We start from the raw sequence: 22,637 nt of genomic DNA on the forward strand, positions 1-22,637 counted from the left end.
TAGATTAGATTCCCCACAGTGTGGAAACAGGCCCTTTGGCCCAACAAGTCCACACCAACTCTGTGAAGAGTAACCCACCCAGACCCAGTTCCCTCTGACTAATGCACCTAACACCATGGATAATTTAGCATGGCCAGTTCACCTGACCTGCACATCTTTGGACTGTGGGAGGAAACCGGAGCACCCGGAGGAAACCCACGCAGACACAGGAAGAATGTGCAAACTCCACACAGACAGTCACCCGAGGCTGGAATCGAACCTGAGACCCTGGTGCTGTGAGGCAGGAGTGCTAACCATTGAGCCACCATGTCACCCTTAAAAAATGACATTGAGTGGATAGCAGAGGATGGAGCCAACTCCCGGTTGTTAACTCTGTCAGAGTCCAATGGCAGCCATGGCTGCTCGAAATTTCAACTCTTGATCCCACTTGACGTCATGATCCCCACATTGGGATGTCCTGCCTTAAACCCCTGAGGACTACAATGGTTCAAGAAGGCAGCTCACCTCCACCTTGTCATGGGCAACTAGGGATGGGCAATAAATGCTGGCCCAGCCAGCGACACACATCCCATTAATGAGTCAAAGAATCAAGTATTATTGAGTGAAGGAATTTTGTTACATTCCATTGTCACTGAGGACATAACTTCAGTTGACTGACATGGATGATATCTTCACCAGAAAGCAGAGCTGCGGTATTTTTTAACATCACATACCATTTCCCAGAGCTGCAATCTACATCAGACATGATGGGAGATGACCAGAAACTTGCTGTGATGACTAATCCTGAGCAGACTTTTAAAGGTGGGGGAGAAGTCGTGTGGCAGAGCACTTTGGGAGCATCAGGGAGTGGGATTGAGATCAGTCAGAGTCAAGGAGAGGTTGATGAACAGAGCTGGAGGAGGTTGCAGAGATCATCCAGGCAATTAAGGGACCTGGATGAAGATTTTGAATATATTGTTTGGAAGTTGATGTCAATACATTGATGGTACCTAGCCCACGCAACACCAGGTTATAGTGAAAAAGGTTTATTTGAAATCACAAGCTTTCGGAGCACTGCTCCTTTGTCGGGTGAAGTCGTGAGAAGGATATGATCTATCAAATCTAAGTAATCACTTGGTAATACAGATAAAGATTACAAAAAGGAGACAAGAAGTTGAAATTTGATTATCAAGATCATCTCTTGCATTGTAGTCTTAATGAATGGAAGGTGAAGAATTTTGACTTCACATCTCCTTTTAGCAATGTTTAACTAATGGAGAAAGTGAGGACTGCAGATGCTGGAGATCAGAGTCAAAACGTGTGGTGCTGGAAAAGCACAGTGGGTCAGGCAGCATCCGAGGAGAGTCAACGTTTTGAGCATAAGCCCTTCATCAGTAATATGTGTGGGAAGCCCAAGGGGGCTGAGAGATAAATGTGAGGAGATAGGGCTGGGGGAAATGCACCTAGTATCTTTGCCTAGCCCACCCCCTCCCATTTATCTCTCAGCCCCCCACACACATTCCTGATGAAAAGCTTAAGCTTGAAACATGCTCAATGAGTCCTTGGATGCTGCCTGACCTGCTGTGCTTTTCCAGCACCACACTTTTCAACTTTAACTCTTGGAAGTTTGGATAAAAGATTCTCTCTGGAAGGTGGCGTCTGAGGAAGAGGAGAAGCAAGGAATTAATTTTTAAAGTGCAAAGATTGGGGTTCGGGGACACACCAAGGTGAATACTGTTCAACTCGAGAAAAGAATGATGAAGGGAGGAGAATTGAAATGATGGGTTATGGCAGTAGCCAAACAGAATGTACAATTGGAGGAAGGTTTTCCTCATCGATGAGCTGATGTTCAGATAGGCCAGCGATGATTGCGCACTTGGAGAAGTTGGTGAAGAGTTTGGGTTGTGCGATAATTTCATACAAGTGGAAATTGACCCCTAGTCTGAGTGATGTCACTGGGAAGCAACATGCAAACATGGGAAAAGGCATGTGGATATCCCACAGCTGCAAGTTATTTTCCAAATCAAAACTGGAGATAATTGATTGTGAAAGAGAAAATGAAAGGTTTCTTTACCCTTGTTGACTGAAGATTTCCCTCCATTTGCCCAGGTCACTGATCTTGTTGGCGATCGCATCCAAATCGTGCTCACTGAAGTGATGGTTCTGATCACCCAGTTCCTTATCCATCTGCAAACTGGACACACAGCTTTAAGTAAGAGAGATCCACACTCCAGCAGCTCCCAGGATCTGTCCTGATGTCAGTCAGGCTGACGGTTTATTTAAACCTAGTGACACGATCATTGATCTGGTTGAACTGCAAGCCTTAGGCTGACATTGAGCTAGCCCTTGGATCCCAGTCACACTCTCATATTACTCTCAATAATTCACCACAGTCAGAACACTGCTCCTCTTCCCTGCCATCACCACATGAATAGTCAAGAGAAAGCCAGAGATTTTTCATTCACAAACATGCATTTGATCTGATGCAGCTTAATAATTCATTGTGTTTGAGCAATGAGTCCTGTAAAAGAACGTTGCAATTACATGGTCATTGTGTTTCCATAAGAAAACTTCTGGTTGAAGAGTTTCTGGAAAATTCTGCAGTGATGTCAGGGAGGGGAGGAAGAGGGACTATTGAGGTTGGGTGCAGAAAAGGAAGGGAAATGAACAGAAAATTGGTTGCAAAAAGCAATTACTCTGAAAGTACAGCGCAACACTTTACTGGTTTGTCAAGAGTGCTGGTGATAAGGGGTTGATTAAAACAAAGTTTGCTGTTAAATACTAAATAAAAAGCCGAAAGCACAGCAGGTGGTGTAAATCAGAAACAAAACAGAAATTGCTGGAAAAGCTCAACAGGTCTGGCAGCATCTGTGGAGAGAAATCAGAGTTAATATTTCATGTTGAGTGACCCTTCCTCAGAACAGACCCTTCCTCTGAAGAAGGGTTACTCGATCCAAAACGTTAACTCTGATTCCTCTCCATAAATGCTGCCAGACCTACTGAGCTTTTCCGGCAATTTCTACTTCTGTTTCAAAGTTTGGATTGGATAAAAGAGGAACAAAACGGAATCGTTTTTCTCTGAAGCATAATTGAAAACACATTTATTTAGAAAATGTCCACCAGTTTGCAAGGTACCAAGGCCGCTGAGCTGATTATGTTGATCATAGCATCCCTCCAGTGTGGAAACAGGCCACTTGGCCCAACAAGTCCACAGTGACCCTCTGAAGAGTATCCCACCCAGACCCATTCCCCTATTACTTGACATTTACCCCTAACTAATACAACTAACGGCACACCACTGAACGCTACGGGCAATTTAGCATGGCCGATTCACCTAATCTGCACATCTTCGGACTGTGGGAGGAAACCAGAGCACCTGGAGGAAATCCACCAGACACGTGGATAATGGGCAAACTCCACACAGACAGTTGCCCAAAGCTGGAATCAAACCAGAGTCCCTTGTGCTGTGAGGCAGCAGTGCTAAACACTGAACCATTGTGCCACCCCAGATAACACGAGACATAGCAACGACAGATGGGACCTCTCACTTGCTCACAACTTGGTTTTATTGACTCAGCATCTAACGTAAAACTGGAGTAAAACTGTTTTATTTGCAAAGTTTACTAACTCATATTCTTGTATCATGCCACAATCCCCAGCAGCTAACAATAATTCTCTTGATATGTCGGACTGGGGTGGACAAAGTCACATGACACCAGGTTATAGTCCAAAAAGTTTATTTGAAATCATAAGTTTTCGGAGCGCAGCTCCTTCATCAGATTCGCTCCGAAAGCTTGCAATTTCTAATAAACCTGTTGGACTATAACCTGGTGTTGAGTGATTCTTTTGGCTTTGGGAATAATAAACCCAATTCTGTTCAAAGTTCATGGTGAGACAAATAAAATTTTGAAGTTACGTTAATCTGTGCTATTCCCGTGCAGCTCAATGGAATATATTGTCATTCCTTCACATTCATTGGGTCAAAATCCTGGAATTCTCTCCCTAATGGCATTGTGGACCTGACTACAGCATATACATTGCAGCGGTTCAAGAAGGCAGCTCACCTTCACAAGGGCAACTAGTTACAGGCAATAAATGCTGGCCCAGCTAACTATGCCCACATTCCATGGATGAATTAAAAAAAAAATTGGATTTCTCTATTGTGTAAAGAGCTAGCACAGACTGGTGGAGTGAATGGCCTCCCGCTGTATAGGGTTTATCGAAGATTCTGTGAAACGTGGAGCATCTGTTTCTTCCATTATGCAGTGTGGTCTGGTTATGGTTGGAGGGCAACTGATTCCTGACATATGAAAAGAGAGACTGATTGATGAAGAGAGACTGGATTGATTAGGACTATAATTCAATGGAGTTTTGACAAATGCTACGGCAATTCATAGAAATCTATAAAATTCAAACAGGACTAGACTGGGTGAATGCAGGATGGATGTTCCCAATGACCAGGGAGTCAAAGAACCAGGGCTCACAGTTTCAGACATTAAGACACACACACCCACATGCACACACACTTGTGGGGTGAATTTGTACTTGCAGAATTACATTTTACTTTGCTCAAAAACGGCATGAATCCATGTAAGATTTTGCAGATCCATTTTTTAGATAAGAATCAGTCTGACCATTGTGGCACAGACAGCCTCACACAGGACAGCTCACACTTTAAATGCATGATCTGGGCCGACATGACAGCAATTGTTAAAGTTCACTTGAGAATGTAACTTTTAAATGTTCTGCGATTTACATATGAAAGAACTGAAACCAACATGGTCATTCTAAAAGATGACATACTTAACAAATAATCCAGATCTTTTTCAATATGTAATTTCAGTTACATCACACTGTAAACTTTTGCTATAAATTCTGTCTCTTACGATCTTATACTCCACAACCACCTGATGAAGGAGCAGTGCTCTGAAAGTGAGTGCTTCCAAATAAACCTGTTGGACTTTAACCTGGGGTTGTATGATTTTTAACTTAAGGCAGTTAGGACTGAGATGAGGAGAAATTTCTTCATCCACAGAATGGTGAGCTTGTGGAACTCTCTGCCACGTTGGGGCCAAAATATTGAAAGTTTTCATGGAGGATTTAAATATAGAGACCAAAAGGAAGAGGAGAAAGTGGGAACAGGATATGAAGTGATTGATTAGCCATGGTCACACTGAATGCTCAAAGGGCCAAATGGCCTACTTCTGGTTTCTATGGTTACGTTACTGCTTGACTTGACAACTGTTAGGTAAAAACAATGACTGCAGATGCTGGAAACCAGAGTCTAGATCAGAGTGTGGTGTTGGAAAAGCACAGCAGGTCAGGCAGCATCCGAGGAGCAGTAAAATCGACGTTTCGGGCAAAAGTCCTTCATCAGGAATACCTGCTGCTCTGCAATTTTAAGTCTGGTGCATAATACTACACCACCAACTTGTGCAGGGTCTCATTAGGTACTGATCATGTCAGCCCATGTTAGTGTGTGTGCTGACTGATTGGCATTACCTTCTTTTTTATCACATACGTGGTGCACGCCACGTTAACTGGAATGCGGGAAGAGTGTCTTCAAATTGTGCGCCCCCAATTTCCTCATCCTACACCAGGAAAATTTTCAGCTCCCGGCCTCTTGAACTCATTTCATAACACTCAAATCTACAAGCAATTTCCAAAAATTCTTTCATGCCCCCTGTTGAGCTCAGCTCTTATCTCTGAATAATTTGCAAAATTAACGTTACCTTTCCAGAGTTAATTGAGATGATTAATATGGGTTTGTAGCATTAATTTGGCTGTCCTTATCTGGCCTGACGCACGAGAGAGAATAATCTACAAACTAAAATACAGAGTTAGGTTCTGTCAGGAGTGACCCGTAAATGGCAGATTTACACTTTTAGTTAAATTGTGTAACGTTTGTATTGAAATATCAAACCACAGATTACTTGATGTGACCAGCAGGTGGCAGGCTTGGGCTACAGGTGATCTATAATGAAGGCACTTTCGGACGATTTTGACATAGATGTCAATTGGCCTGAAGTCATGACCCTAAAAGGTTCTCGTTGTCTAGTGGTAGCACAATACCATTCATACCTCTGAGCCAGGAGACTTGGGTTCAAGTCCCACCTGCTCCAGAAGCATATAACAACATTTCTGAATAGGTTGGTCAGAGAAATGTTATCTTGCGGTGCAGTGGTCCTGCCTGTCTCTGAGCTCAAAGATCCAAGTCCCAGTCCCTTGAGCCCAGATCTACATCTGAAAGTCTCTAAATGGGTTGGTTGAAAGTATATGTTGATTGGCCTGATTTGAGGATTGTGTAACAAGGGTCTAATTCAAAATTAGAAGTAACAGACTGCTGATTGATGCTGAAAGTTCAAAATCGAAAAATCTCCATTGGATGTAGGAAGGATATTATGAAGCTGGAGAGGGTTCAGAAGAGATTTACCTGGATGTTGCTGGGAGTGGAGGGTTTGAGTTATAAGGAGAAGCTAGATAAGCTGGAACTGTTTTCACTGGAGCATTGGAAGTTGAGCGGTGACCTTATAGAGGTTTATTAAATCATAAGGTGTATCGATAAGGTGAATAGCAAGTGTCTTTTCCTGGGGATGGGAAATATTCAAAATGAGGGGGCATATTTTAAGGTGAGAGGAGAAACATTTAAAAAAGACATGGGGGTAATTTTTTAATGCACACTGTGGTTCATGTATGGAATGAACTTCCAGAGGAAGTGGTGGATGTGTGTGTAATTACAACATTAAAAAGACATATGGATAAGTACATAAATAATAAATCTTTGGAGGGATATGGATCAGATGCTGGCATATGGAATTAGTTTAGTTTGAGATTATGGCTGGCATGGACCTTTTGGGCTGAAGGGCCTGTTTCCGTGCTGTGTGGCTCTATAATTCAGTGGACAGAAATCCCTTGATTAAGTTTCTATCGATAACATCCTATGATGATGTTGTGCCATTCCAACTAATCCAGCCCTCTCCAACTCTACATCCCAGATTGTACCTTCGTCCCTCTGCATCAAGCCAAGTACCTCTGGCCTGGTTTGGCCATTCCTGATGAAGGGCTTTTGCCCAAAACGCTGATTTTTCTGCTCCTCGGATGCTACCTGACCTACTGTGCTTTTCCATTCTCGATTCTGATTACCAGCATCTGCAGACTTCACTTTCAACTAGTTTGGCCTGTCCCTATTTTGAAAGTAGGCAAAAGTGAGGAGTGCAGATGCTGGAGATCAGAGTCTAGATTAGAGTGGTGCTGGAAAAACTCAGCAGGTCAGGCAGCAGCAAGGAGCTGGAAAATCGATGTTTCGGGCAAAAGTTCTTCATCAGGAATGGAGGCAGGGAGCCTCCAGGGTGGAGAGATAAACGGGGGAGTGGCTGGGGAGAAGGGAGCAAAGAGTACAATAGGTGAATGGGGAGGGATGCAGGTGATACATCAGAGAGGAGGGTCTAGCGAATAGGTGGGAAGGGAGGATGAACGATCAGTCCTCAGCAAAGGCCTCACCTTTATCCTCCTCTATCCATGCATTTAATACACGTCGTGATGTCAAACACTTCTTCCGCTGCCTCCGCCTCCGAGCTTACTTTTACAATCAGGACTCCTGCTCACCTTCCGAGGACCCTTTCGCCCGCCTCCAATACACTGCATCCACCTGGACACCCAGCGCTGGCCTATTACCCGCCCTCGACCTCTTCATTTCCAACTGCCGCCAAGACATTAACCACCTCAACCTGTCTACCTTCCCCCACCCCCCACCCCAACCTGTCACTCTCACAACGCGCAGCCCTCCACTCTCTCTGCTCCAATCCCAACCTCACCACCAAACCAGCGGATAAAGGGGGTGCAGTGATACTTTGGCGCACTGACCTCTACACCACCTTGGAACACTTCAACCCCAGGGCATCAATGTGGACTTCACCGGTTTCCTCATTTCCCCTGCCCACACCTCACCCCAGTTCCAACCTTCCAGTGCAGCACCGCCCTCATGACCTGTCCTACCTGCCTTCTCCCCAGCACCCACCCTCCGCCAATTTATCTCTCCACCCTGGAGGCTCCCAGATTCCATTCCTGATGAAGGGCTTTTACCCGAAACCCTTATTTTGAAAGTGCCTCCTGAAAAGTGTCTCTCTTCAGCCCTCAGTTTGGCCCCCGCCTTCCTCCAATTCCTGCTCAGCAAATGAACTCCTCCCCCTCTGTCAGCTCTCCTTCCCCATTACATTGTGCAGCGCCTATGCTTGAGACATGGAGTTGTTGACTCCGTTCTGCTGCATGGTCTAATGATATGATCACTCATCTGTAACAGCACCTGCCACACCCGTCCAATATTTTTAAATGCAATAAATTCAAGTGTGCAAAGAACAAGAAAAGCACAACTTTTTTTTTTACCTGACCCTGATGATTTTCTTTCTGGCAGTAGTGAATCATAAGAGTCCCTATGGTGCAGAAAGAGGCCATTCAGCCCATCAAGTCTGCACTGACCCTCTGAAGAACATCCCACACAAACTCTGCCCCCTACCCTATTCCTGTAACCCTACATTTCCTGAGGCTAATCCACCGAGCCTACACATCTCTGGACAGTACGGGCTATTTCCCATGGCCCCATCCACCTAACCTGCACATCGTTAGACTTGGGAAGAAACTGGAGCCCCCAGAGGAAGCCCATGCAGCCGAGGGAAGATCATACAGATTCCACACAGACAGTTGCCTGAGGCAGCAGTGCTACCATGCAACCCACCTGTGCCCATGTGATTTTTTTTATTTCATGGGATGTAGGCATCACGGGCAAGGGCAGTATTTGGCCCTAATTGCCCTTGAACTGAGTGGCTTGCTGAACCGTGTTATCATACAACTTGACAAACTGATTAGAGGACGTCAACAACAGGTAATTATCATTGATTTCATGCATATGGTGGGAGGGCCAAGTGTAAAACTCACTCAGGTGGGGTTATCTCAATCTTTCTACAGATCATTACAAGTTAACATGTTACAATCTCTTCCATTTATGTGCTGCTTTCCCACAGCCCTTCACTGGCACTGCCTGTATTTGTTGAATTCCTGAAGAAGGGCTCATGTCCGAAACGTCGATTCTCCTGCTCCTTTGATGCTGCCTGACCTGCTGCGCTTTTCCAGCAACACATTTTTCAGCTGTCTGTATTTGATCCAAGGTTGACACCATTTGCTGAAAATGTGGTTTCTACATCCCAAGGTTTGACTGTCTGTAAGCCTCATTTGTTATCCATTCACGATACATTTGTAGTCCTCACTTGGGTTCCTATCTTTGTCATTACTAACAAAATGACCAAAGTTCTAGCCTCTGAGCAATAACCCATTCGACTCTTTCAGCAGGTAGCGAAGAATCAAACACTCCATCTGGATTTTCAGGTCAGCCAGACTGGGTAAAGACGTCAGATTTCCTCCCCCGAAGGGTATGAGTGAATCAGATGGGTTTTTACAACAAAAGCAAATTGCGTTTCCATAGCCACCATCACTGAAATCAAATTTGAATTGGAGGTTTATCAATTGAATTCAAACTTTGACAACTATCATGGTGGGATGAGCCATGATGAGCATTGTGAGGGGAGTATTAGCCCAGGACCCTAGATTACTAGCCCAATGATATTACTCCACCACCCCCCATTGTGATCTGTGATATTTTTCATTCATTCTTGAGCAGTGAGCATTCCTGGCAAGGTCAGCAATTTGTTGTCCACTCCAATTATCCTGGAAAATAGTGGCCTTTAGGCCCCATCATTAACTGCTGCAATCCATTTGGTGCATCTGTAGCTAAAACACAATTAGTGAGCAGGTTCCATGATTTTGTCGCAGTGAAATGAAGCTCCTAGTCAGAATGGTGCTCGACTTGGAAGGGAAACTTACCAGTGACTGGCTTTCCCTTGGTTCTGCAGCCCTCGTTCACTTGCGTGAAAGTGGGTTAGGAAGGGCTGTTGAAAGCGAGTTGGTGAGTTGATGAGTTAGTGAGGCTAAATATTTGTATGAATTCCAGATCTCACATGGCGAAGGGAAGGTCTGTGAAAAGAATCGCTCTGAGACCCCTGTCAGTAGCTTAGAAAGTAAGCAGCCCACTTTTATTATCAGCCAATTGTGAGAAAGAGTCTTAGGAAAGAGTTCAGCATCTAGGCGATGTTCAGAGGTAATGAGGTGCACATCAGTACGAAACAAGACTAAAAGCCCCGGATGTATTTGAAGGAATGCACTGACCCTCTGAAGAGCATCCCACACAAACTCTGCCCCCTACCCTATTCCTGTAATCCTGTATTTCCTGAAGCGAATCCACCTAGCCTACACATCTCTGGACAGTACGGGCAATTTCCCATGGCCCAATCCACTTGCCCTCACTTTAACACCACATCAGAAGGCATCTCTGACAGTGCAGTACGCCCTCATACAGCTTGCTCACTAAGAGCTTGTACCTTAATCCAGGGAGTTGGACCAGAACCTGAACCCTCTGATCCCAGACCACAGCGCTACCCAACGAGCCTCCATTAGTGGTTGCAGTCATTTATTTGGTCCTGGCATTAAATTATTCTTGAAGTGCATCATTTGCTGAAACTCTGCGTTGCAGAAGTGAACCTCAGTAAATGCATGAGCATCTGCCTACTCCCCTCCCCCACTCCAACCTCTCACCCTCACAACGCGCAGCCCTCCACTTCCTCTGCTGCAATCTCAACCTCACCATCAAGCCAGCAGATAAAGGGGGTGCAGTGATAGTTTGGCACATTGACCTCTACTGAAAATGTGTTGCTGGTTAAAGCACAGCAGGTTAGGCAGCATCCAAGGAATAGGAAATTCGACGTTTCGGGCATAAGCCCTTCATCAGGAATCATTCCTGATGAAGGGCTTATGCCCGAAACGTCGAATTTCCTATTCCTTGGATGCTGCCTAACCTGCTGTGCTTTAACCAGCAACACATTTTCAGCTGTGATCTCCAGCATCTGCAGACCTCATTTTTTACACATTGACCTCTACACCACCTTGGAACACTTCAACCCCAGGGCATAAATGTGGACTTCACCAGTTTCCTCATTTCCCCTCCCCACACCTTACCCCAGTTCCAACCTTCCAGTTCAGCACCGCCCTCATGACCTGGGTGCAGTGGTAGTTTGGCGCACTGACCTCTACACTGCTGAAGCCAGATGCCAACTCGAAGACACCTCCTCCTACCGCCCCCTCGACCATGACCCCATCCCCCATCACCAAACCATCATCTGCCAGACCATACAGAACCTCATCAGCTCAGGAGATCTCCCATCCACAGCTTCTAACCTCATAGTCTGATACCCTGCACTGCCCGGTTCTACCTCCTTCCCAAGATCCACAAGCCTGACCACCCTGGCCGACCCATTGTCTCAGCATGCTCCTGCCCCACTGAACTCATCTCTACCTACCTCGACACTGTCCTATCCCCCCTAGTCCAGGAACTCCCCACATACGTTTGAGACACCACCCACGCCCTCCACCTCCTCCAAGACTTCTGTTTCCCGACCCCCAATGCCTCATCTTCACCATGGATATCCAATCCCTCTACACCTCCATCCGCCATGACCAGGGCCTCCAAGCCCTCTGTTTCTTCCTCACCCGACGTCCCCACTAGTACCTTTCCACTGACACTCTCATTCATTTGGCCGAACTGGTCCTCACCCTAAACAATTTCTCCTTCGAATCCTTCCACTTCCTCCAGATCAAAGGGGTAGCCATGGGCATCCGTATGGGCCCCAGCTACACCTGTCTCTTTGTCGACTACGTAGAACAGTCCATCTTCCGTAGTTACACCGTCACCACTCCCCACCTCTTTCTCCGCTACATTGATGACTGCATCGGCGTCACCTCGTGCTCCCGCAAAGAGGTTGAGCAGTTCATCAACTTCACCAACACATTCCACTCCAAAGTTAAATTCACCTGGACCATCTCTGACACCTCCCTCCCCTTCCTGGACCTCTCCATCTCCATTAATGACAATTGACTCAACACTTACATTTTTTACAAACCCACTGACTCCCACAGCTACCTGGATTATACCTCCTCCCACCCTACCTCCTGCAAAATTGCCATCCCGTATTCCCAATTCCTCCGCCTTCGCCGTATTTTCTCCCAGGAGGACCAGTTCCACCACAGAACACACCAGATGGCCTCCTTCTTTAAAGATCATAATTTCCCTTCCCACATGGTTGAAGATGCCCTCCAATGCATCTCATCCATGTTCTGTACCTCCGCCCTCAAACCCCACCCCTCCAAACTTAACAAGGACAGAACTCCCCAGGTCCTCACCTTCCGTCCCATCAACCTCCGCATAAACCTCATCATCTGCTGACATTTCTGCCACCTCCAAATGGATCCCACAACTAGGGATATATTTCCCTCCCCACTCCTATCCGCTTTCCGCAAAGACATATCCCTCCGTGACTACCTGGTCAGGTCCAACAACCTACCCTCCCCTCCTGGCACCCTCCCCTGCCACCACAGGAATTGCAAAACCTGTGCCCACACATCTACCAGGTCTGAATAAAGATCTATTTGTACTGCTAAACACTACAAAGACTCCTCAAAATCTCTCCAACGTGCAGCCCCTCCTCATCTCCACCCAAGAACCAAAGGAGCCTTCCACATCCATCAAAGTTTCACCTGCACATCCACAAATGTCATTTATTGTATCCTTTACATTGGGGAGACTGGACGCCTTCTCACAGAGAGCTTTAGGGAACATCTCCGAGACACCCGCACCAATCAACTCCACCGCCCCAAGGCCCAACATTTCAACTCCCCCTCCCACTCTGCCGAGGACATGCAGACCCTTGGCCTCCTCCACTGCCACTCTCTCACCACCCGACGCCTCATTTTCTGCCTCAGAACACTTCAACACCAGGGCATCAATGTGGACTTCACCAGTTTCCTCATTTCTTCTCCCCCCCCACGTTACCCTAGTCCAACATTCCAGCTCAGCACCATCCTCATGACCTGTCCTACCTGCCAATCTTCCTTCCCACCTATCTGCTCCACCTTCCTCTCTGACCTGTCACCTTCATCCCCATTTCCATCCACCTCTTGTACTCTTAGCTATCTTCTCCGCAGTCCCACCCACTCCCATTTATCTCTCCACCCCGAGGCTCCCAGCCTCATTCCTGATGAAGGGCTTTTGCCCGAAATATCAATTTTCCTGCTCTTTGGATGCTTGCCTGATCTGCTGTGCTTTTCCAGCACCACTCAAATTTCGACTCTGATCTCCAGCAACTGCAGTCCTCACTTTCTCCTCATCTATCCTTATACTCCAGTGCAACACTGAAGGTGGGAGTGTGGATGGGAATTGGATTGGTGGTCACGTCGCTCTACAGAAGAAGATGCTGGTGCAATTTGTCAATGTTTCTTTGCTGTCACTTGCTGAGTTGTCCATGACCCTGGGCAGGTCTGCACTGTCAGAGGTGCTGATGAGATGTTGAACTGAGGCCATGCCTGCTTTTGCAGGAGGATGTGGGAGATCCTGATAGAAAATTCCAGACAATGCACTTTTGAAGATGATGGCAAGTATTCTCACTTACTACTGACCCACTGTCAAATCAAGGTCTCAACTATCTGCTTATCACATTGAAATTCCTGCTGATTCAATGTACACTGCGTTTTTGCTCAACACAAGTCTCCTCCAGCCTTATTCTTCTTCATCCTTTCAGTGTTACCTTGGAAGTTTCTCTCCCAACTAACTCCGTGTGTGTGGACCTGCATGACATGGACTCCAGAAATTCAAGATGGTGGCTCACTGCCACTTTCTCAAATACAATTAGAGATGAATAACAAATTCTGGTCATTCACTCCCTCAGAACAAATTTAAGGAAGTCTGTTTTCCACTTCAATGTAAGTTTCCCACTGACATGGTGTCCTACCTAATGTGGAAATGCTTATGTTACCCTCTATGATGTGGATATTGTGGTATTGAAGCATTTAACAGGCATTAATTACACTCAGTTCTTTTTCAATTAGATTCACGATTCAATACCCTACAGTGTGGAAACAGGCCCTTCGGCTCAGCAAGTCCACACCAACCCTCCGAAGAGTAACTCACCTCCCCGGCCCACCCTGACTAATATACCTAACAACTATGGGCAATTTAGCATGGCCAATTCACCTGAGCTGCACATCTGTGGAATGTGGGAGCGACCTGACCACCCACAGGAAACCCACGCAGACATGGGGAGAATGTGCAAACTCCACACAGACAGTCACCCAAGGCTGGAATCAAACCTGGGACCCTGGCACTGTGAAGCAGCAGTGCTAACCACTGAGCCACCATAATAACATGATGGTTGCATTCTCGTGCAAACCCACGTCATAGAACAATCACACTTTAGAAACAGCGCTTAAAGCGTTGGTGACGTAATTGCATTACAGCCAATTCACGTTGGCTCTTTAGAAACAGCGTCCCCAATTTTTCAATCGAATTGCAGCGAATTTGCGTTGAAGAAATGTGCATTATAACAGAACAACTTGTGCAACTAACTACTGCATAGAAACACACCAGGGTGACATGATGACTTAGTGGTTAGCACTGCTACCTTACAGTGCCAGGGATCCAGGTTTAATTCCAGCTTCAGGTGACTGTGTGGAGTTTGCAAATTCTCCCCATGTCTGCGTTGGTTTCATTTTGGTGCTCCGGTTTCCTCCCACAGTTCAAAGATGTACAGGCCAGGTGAACTGGCCATGCTAAATTGCCCATAGTGTTAGGTGTATTAGTCAGAGGGAAATGGTTCTGGGTGGGTTACTCTGCGGAGGCTCGGTATGGATTTGTTGGGCCTAAAGGCCTGTTTCCACACTGTCGGGAATCTAATCTAATCTAAAAAAGTGTCTGAGCTAACGTTAAGCTATTTTAAAATTTATTTGTGGGATATGGGCATCGTTGGTTTGGTCGGCATTTATAGCCCATCCATAGAACATAGAACATAGAAAAATACAGCGCAGTACAGTCCCTTTGGCCCTCGATGTTGCACCGACCGAAGCCTACCTAACCTACACTAGCCCAATAACCTCCATATGGTTGTCTAATGCCCGCTTAAATGACCATAAAGAGGGACAGTCCACCACTGCTACTGGCAGGGCATTCCATGAACTCACAACCCGCTGAGTAAAAAATCTACCCCTAACATCTGTCCTATACCTACCACCCCTTAATTTAAAGCTGTGTCCCCTAGTAACAGCTGATTCCATTAGCGGAAAAAGGTTCTCACTGTCAACCCTATCTAAACCCCTAATCATCTTGTACACCTCTATCAAATCTCCCCTAAACCTTCTTTTCTCCAATGAGAACAGTCCCAAGTGCCTCAGCCTTTCCTCATACGATCTTCCTACCATGCCAAGCAACATCCTGGTAAACCTCCTCTGCACTCATTCCAATGCCTCCACATCCTTCCTATAGTATGGTGACCAAAACTGCACACAATACTCCAGATGAGGCCGCACCAGAATCTTATACAACTGCAACATGACCTCAGGACTCCAGAACTCAATTCCTCTACCAATAAAGCCCAGTACACCATATGCCTTCCTCACAGCACTATTTATCTGGGTGGCAGCTTTCAGAGATCTGTGTACATGGATACCAAGATCCCTCTGCTCATCCACACTACCAAGTAGCCTACTATTAGCCCAGTAATCCATCTTCTTGTTATTCCTACCAAAGTGAATGACTTCACACTTAGCTACATTGAACTCCATTTGCCACCTTTCTGCCCAGCTCTGCAGCTTATCTATATCCCGCTGTAACCTGCCACATCCTTCTTCGCTGTCCACAACTCCACCGACTTTCGTGTCATCTGCAAACTTGCTCACCCAGCCTTCAAGCCCTCCTCCAGGTCATTTATAAAAACGACAAACAGCAATGGTCCCAAAACAGATCCTTGTGGAACACCGCTAGTAACTGCATTCCAAGATGAACCTATACCATCAACTACTACCCTCTGTCTCCTTCCAGCCAGCCAATTCCTAATCCAAACCTCTAATGCACCCTCAATTCCATACCTCCGTAGTTTTTGCATTAGCCTGCCATGGGGTACCTTATCGAACGCCTTGCTAAAATCCATATACACCACGTCTACTGCTTTACCCTCGTCCACTTCCTTGGTCACCTTCTCAAAGAACTCAATAAGGTTTGTGAGGCACGACCTGCCCTTCACAAAACCATGCTGACTATCCTTGATCACATTATTCCTATCCAGATGTTCAGAAATCCTATCCCTTACAATTCTCTCTAAGACTTTGCCCACAACAGAAGTGAGACTCACTGGTCTATAGTTACTAGGGCTATCCCAACTCCCCTTCTTGAACAAGGGGACCACATTCGCTATCCTCCAGTCTTCTGGCACTATTCCCGTAGACAACGACGACATAAAAATTAAGGCCAATGGCTCCGCTATCTCCTCCATAGCTTCCCAGAGGATCCTAGGATAAATGCCATCAGGCCCAGGGGACTTATCTATTTTCATCCTTTCCAGTATTCCCCAGACCTCTTCCCTATGTACCTCAAGGCCATCCATTCTAATCACTTGTGACTCAATATTCACATCAGCAACAGTGTCCTGTTCCTGAGTGAATACTGACGAAAAGTATTGATTTAGTGTCTCTCCAATCTCCTCCGCCTCCACACACAACTTCTCACTACTATCCTTGACTATTATACCTACCCTAGTCATCCTTTTATTCCTGACATACCTATAGAAAGCCTTTGGGTTTTCCCTAATCCTACCAACTAAGGACTTTTCATGTCCCCTTCTCGCTTGAGAAGGTAGGGGTGAGCTACCTTCTTGAACCGCTGCAGTCCACCTGCTTACTTCATGTTCCAAGTGATTTGAAGCAAGATGGAATATGAGATCTTTATACTCTCAGGCTGCATGTTATAATACGTGATGATGTCATGAGCACATCTCTTAAATATATGGGCACACCATCACCTGCAAGTTTCTCTCTAAGCCACTCACCATCCTGGTATGTCACAGTTTCTTCACTATGACTGGGTCAAAATCCTGGAATTCCCTCCTGAATGGCATTGTGGGTTTACCTACAGCACATGGACTGCAGCAGTTCAAGAATGTAGCTCGCCACCACTTGCTCAAGGGCAGCTAGAGATGGGCAATAAATGCTGGTCCAGACCGCAATACCCACGTCCCATAAATGAATTAAAGGAAGGCATAATGACCAAAGGAAATCACACCACATTCTTAAATGCATCTATGTTATTCCTCTTAACACCAATAATTTGCATTCTTAGTATCTTTAACACAGTGCCACATTTCAAGGTGGTACCAAGCCAAACTTGACACCCAGTCACCTGAAGGGATATTAAAACTGATGAGCGAAAATTTGGTCAGGGAAGTATGTTTTAAGGAGCATCAGCCCCTCTTCATGGTAATAGGTTCCCTGTCCAACCAAACGATGTGTCAAGATGTTACTATTAAATTTCTTACTCCATTTCTTATTAGTATATATTACATAGAATCATAGTTGTAGAGATGTACAGCACGGACACAGACCCTTCTGACCAACTTGTCCATGCCGACCAGATATCCTAATCTAATCTAGTCCCATTTGCCAGCCGACCAGATATCCTAATCTAATCTTGGCCCATATCCCTCTAAACCTTTTCTATTCACATACCCATTTTAAATGTTGCATCATTTCCTCTGGCAGCTCATTCCATACACACACCATCCTCTGTGTGAAAGTGTTGACCTTCAGCTCCTTTTTAAACCTTAGGTCCCTTTTAACTTTTTCCCTTCTCATCCTGAACTTGTGCCCTCTAGTTCTGGACTTCCCAAACAGCCCAAATCACCCTCCTCCCACCACCCACACCCTCCCACCGAGACAATTATTTGGATAGAAATGGTGTGCAGGCATATGGGGAAAGGACAGGAGCTTGGTACCAAACAATAGAACCAGCGCAGGTATGATGGGCTGAATAGCCTTATTCTGCACCATAGTAATTCCATAATTCACTGATCCCATGAAGAATGAGTTGCCATGCTTATCTGCATCACAATAACAATTTCAGAAGTTCTGATGTGACAAGATACCATACACTTATTATTTATCAGAAGTCAACACCAGAGAGGGGGAAATGATTATTCCAGCACAGGTAATACTTTCAATTCATGCTACCCTAACAATTCTCAGTACATAACTTCTGAATGATGCATATGAAGTTTTAAACAAATAAAACCTTCCATGAAGGAAACGTCTGAGTTTGATATCAGGACTGGCTGCTCTTGGTTTGTTGACTTGTATAAACACAAGCTGTCTCTCTCTCATCTGCAAAACCTTAACACCTAGTTTTGAAAATCTGTCATTGAAGTAACACACTATCACAAGGAAGCTGTGACTAAATCATTCTCGCGCTCTGCAGTGCGTAATTTAAATAGTTGGGGTGAGGTAGGCAACATTTGGCAGCATAACAACTTTCTAGAGCCAGAATTCAAAAATAACATGGTGACATTTTGTTCCATTCTCTCCCTTCAGCTCCTGAAGGGGCTGACTCATGCTGAGAGTTTGGGTCCATGTAGGTGCTAGAGCATGTGCTTACCTCATGCAAAGTGATAATTACAAATTTAGAAGTTCTTTCATCCATCTCGATCATTTATGTACTGGAGAAAGTGCAGAAACGATTTATTGGACCTCTATAAGAACTGAGAAGTCATACAGCTTTATTGATCATCTCTCAATCTTCTGTTCTTGTTTAGAGAAGAGAACTCCAAGAGGTGACGAATAAAGCTGTTTAAGACTATGAAAGGCTTTGTTAGGATAGACACAGATAAAGTGTTGTTATTTATGCATAATTATACCACATGATATAAGCACACAGACAGTCCAAAGAAACATGTCCACATAGCTCAGTTGCCATGGTAACAAGTGGTTCAGAGGTTAACAGATGTCTGAGTGGGCCATAGTTCTTTCAGCTTTGTGTCAGTGAGGGTCCTCCTGGGTCATCTTGCCTTTAGTTTCCTCGTCAGAGGTGACTTCTGTACTGAGTTGCATGATCAGCTGTGATCATACCAAATTGGGGGGGGGGGGGGGGGGATGGTGGGCATTGATTCTTTATTTCATTGGCAACAGGTCTTTATAATCATGGACGGAGATTAAGGTTAAACGAGGAATACAGCGTTTACATCTCTCTGTCTGTCTCTCCCTCTGCCCACAAAGGCACTTTCCAAAACACAGCCTTTCCTTCAGAGAGCATCCGTTCAACTGCTTGGACATCCCTGCTTGGTGCCCTCCCTCAATATCGCCACCTGTTGCTGAAGACCCCATTACAGTAAAATTGTGACTGATAAATTCTTTAATAAAGAGAATGCAACTTGGTACCACATAAGATCGTTGAGGTGAGGGGCAGAAGCAAATCTTTAGGGGGGAGCTAGAGAATCAAATTATGGAGAGAGGAAGGAAAAAAAGGCATTAGATGAATAAGCTCAGGAGGAAGCTGCTGTGGAATATAAATTACAATATGAACTCATTGGACAGAATGGCCTGTTTCTCTGTGGAAAATACAATGGGCAAGGTTTTCTGGTTCTAGTGGTTGTGAGACTAATGGTGGGCAAGTGGATTTAATTGGGCTAGAGTGAAATCAGATTCTCACTGCCGAGATAAATCTTTTCATTTCTCTCCACACCCCAGAGAGAAAGTTAACTTTCAGCAGGTATCAAGAAATGTATCTGCATGTGATTAAAATCTCATGGAAACCCCAACTCACTGTTATTAACTTTGTCTTTTCAACTGAGTTACATAGAAACATAGAAAATAGAAGCAGAGACAGGCCATTCGGCCTTTCGTATCTACTCCCCCATTTGATATGATCATAGCTGATCATCCAACTCAGTACAGAAGTCACCTCTGATGAGGAAGCTAATGGCAAAATTGCCCGTAGTGTTAGTTAAGGGGCAAATGTAGGGATGGGGGTATGGGTGGGTTTCGCTTCGGCGGGTCGGTGTGGACTTGTTGGGCCGAAGGGCCTGTTTCCACACTGTAGGTAATCTAATCTAATCTAATCTAAAGACCCTCACAGATTCCAAGCTGAAAGAACTATGGCCCAATCAGACATCTATTAACCTCTGAGCCACTTGTTACCATGGCAACTGAGCTATGTGGACATGCTTCTTTTCATTATTCTGTTTGCTATGGACCTGGGAGGCCATCATGTGCTTAATTCCACATCCCTCATTAACCAAGAGTGGTTTTGTTTTGCATTATTGATTGTAATAAAAGCTATGTTTTTGTAATGTGATCACTTCTTGAAACAGGAAATTCAGGTGATAAAGCAATAATTGCACCAACTCATGGCTGCTACACAATGGGTACTCTTATGAACAGGAAGAAAGAGAAAGTAGAATAGGGGACACTTACTCTACCATCTACCTGATATCAGTAGGCACATTATCCCCTCAATATTCCCACAGGACCTGCAGAATGTTAGCATTCATCAGTGTCCCAATACAATGGCAGCATATTCAAGTATATTTTTGAAATAAAAAAAACAATGACTGAGTATATTCAGTGACTGTGCTTCTACTGCTATGGGATGGACAACTGTAAACACCTCCGTATTGTCCAAATCTCTGTAAAGAATCAAGGAAGTCACACCTCAGCTACGCAAATATTGTAAATGCTTGAAACAAAAACAGGAATTGCTGGAGAACCTCAGCAGGTCTGGCAGCAAGTGTGGAGAGAGAAACAGTGTCAATGTTTCAGGTCTCCCTCGCCTTCATCCATCTTATTGATAAAATGGTGAACAGCAATCGTGGGTCCCCATGGGACTCCACTAGCAGGGTTTTTTGATTAGATTATATTCCCTAATGCATGGAAACAGGCCCTTCAGCCCAACAAGTCCACATCGACCCACTGAAGATAACCCACCCAGCCTCATTTCCCTCTGACTAATGCGCTGAACACTATGGGCAATTTAGCATGGCAATTCACCTGACCTGTACATCTTTGGACTGTGGGAGGAAACCGGAGCACCCGGAGGGAACCCACGCTGACACAGAGAGAGTGTGCAAAAGCTACACAGATAGTTGCCTGAGGCTGGAATTGAATTGAATTGTAGGGTGGCAAGGTGGCTCAGTGGTTAGCACTGCTGCCTCACGGTGCCAGGGACCTGCGTTCAATTCCATCCTCAGGCGACTGTCTGTGTGGAGTTTGCACATTCTCCCCGTGTCTGCGTGTCCCCGTGGTCAGGATGCTCAGGTTTCCTCCCACAGTCCAAAGATGTGCCGGTCAGAGGGATTGGCCATGCTAAATTGCCCATAGTGTTAGGTGCATTAGTCAGAAGGAAATGGGTCTGGGTAGGTTACTCTTTGGAGGGTCAGTGTGCACTTATTGGGCCGAATGGCCTGTTTCCACACTGTAGGGAATCTAGTCTAATCTAATCAATTGATAGCTACATGACATAGACAACATAATAGGCATTAGCTAGGATATTGTCATAGGAATAACGGTGAGGATCTCAGTGCTCACCATTACTGAACCAGACAGAAACCTCTGGCTTGAGCACATGTGTAGTTCAATGTGAAAATCAGAAAGCCACCTTTCAAGTTGCCCTGCTCCTCTAGAAGCTTCAGTCAGAAGCTTAGCATTGAAACATGAAGAACACATGTGAAAGTGCTGGAGAAACCCAGCAAGTCTGGCAGCAAGTGTGAAGAGAGAGAAGACAGCCATTCTACATTGTACTTTCTCAGTGCAATATTACTCTCCTTTGCAGCTGTTCAGACTCCAGCATTTGTTGTATTTTGCTTTAAGGGGGATGAAGTTATACATACATACATACATACAGCTATACAGGTTAATTTAGGATATCTGGTGGGCTTCGGTCCAACTCGTCCATTGACAGTGGGCGGCACGGTGGCACAGTGATTAGCACTGCTGCCTCACAGCGCCTGAGACCCGGGTTCAATTCCCGACTCAGGCGACTGACTATGTGGAGTTTGCACATTCTCCCCGTGTCTGCGTGGGTTTCCTCCGGGTGCTCCGGTTTCCTCCCACAGTCCAAAGATGTGCGGGTCAGGTGAATTGGCCATGCTAAATTGCCTGTAGTGTTAGGTAAGGGGTAAATGAAGGGGTTGCGCTTCGGCGGGTCGGTGTGGACTTGTTGGGCCGAAGGGCCTGTTTCCACACTGTAAGTCTAATCTAATCTAAATATCCTAAATTAACCTAGTCCCAATTGCCAGCATTTGGCCCACATCCCTCTAACCCCTTCCTATTCAGATATCCATCCAGATGCCCTTTAAACTTTGTAATTGTACCAGCCTCCATCACTTCCTCTGGCAACTCATTCCAAACACGCACCACACTCTGTGAAACTTGCTCTTTAGGTCCTTTTTATATCTTCCCCCACCCCCCTCGTGTTTACCTACTTCATAGCTCTAAACATGGTAAACAAACTCAGTTCTGTATAAACAAACAGCCAGGTTCTAGGAGTCTTCAATAATTGAGGAGTGCTAGTGCAAACCTGAACAAATTGTTAACTATTTCAAAGTATAAAGGAAGTCCTGATCAGATGTTTCCCAGAGCTTAGTAAGAAGTTGGGGAAGAGATTGTGGACCCCCAGTAGAGATACGTGTGTCATTGACAGGCACACGTGTGGTGCTGGAAGCCTGGAAGTTGACTAATGTGGAACCATTACT

At 45.4% G+C, this 22,637-nt stretch overlaps 1 protein-coding gene across 1 annotated transcript in view; it reads right to left on the reverse strand.

The window, feature by feature from the left end:
- mindy4b (MINDY family member 4B) overlaps nucleotides 1-22,637 on the reverse strand; it is a 90,946-nt gene that overhangs the window by 53,466 nt on the left and 14,843 nt on the right. The window contains exon 2 of the mRNA XM_060834016.1: nucleotides 2,054-2,173. Coding sequence (XP_060689999.1) covers nucleotides 2,054-2,166 — 113 coding nt within the window. The 5' untranslated portion in view covers nucleotides 2,167-2,173. The remainder of the gene's footprint in view (nucleotides 1-2,053; nucleotides 2,174-22,637) is intronic.

Source organism: Hemiscyllium ocellatum, chromosome 13 (assembly GCF_020745735.1).
Source record: "Hemiscyllium ocellatum isolate sHemOce1 chromosome 13, sHemOce1.pat.X.cur, whole genome shotgun sequence".
Lineage (NCBI taxonomy): Eukaryota > Metazoa > Chordata > Chondrichthyes > Orectolobiformes > Hemiscylliidae > Hemiscyllium > Hemiscyllium ocellatum.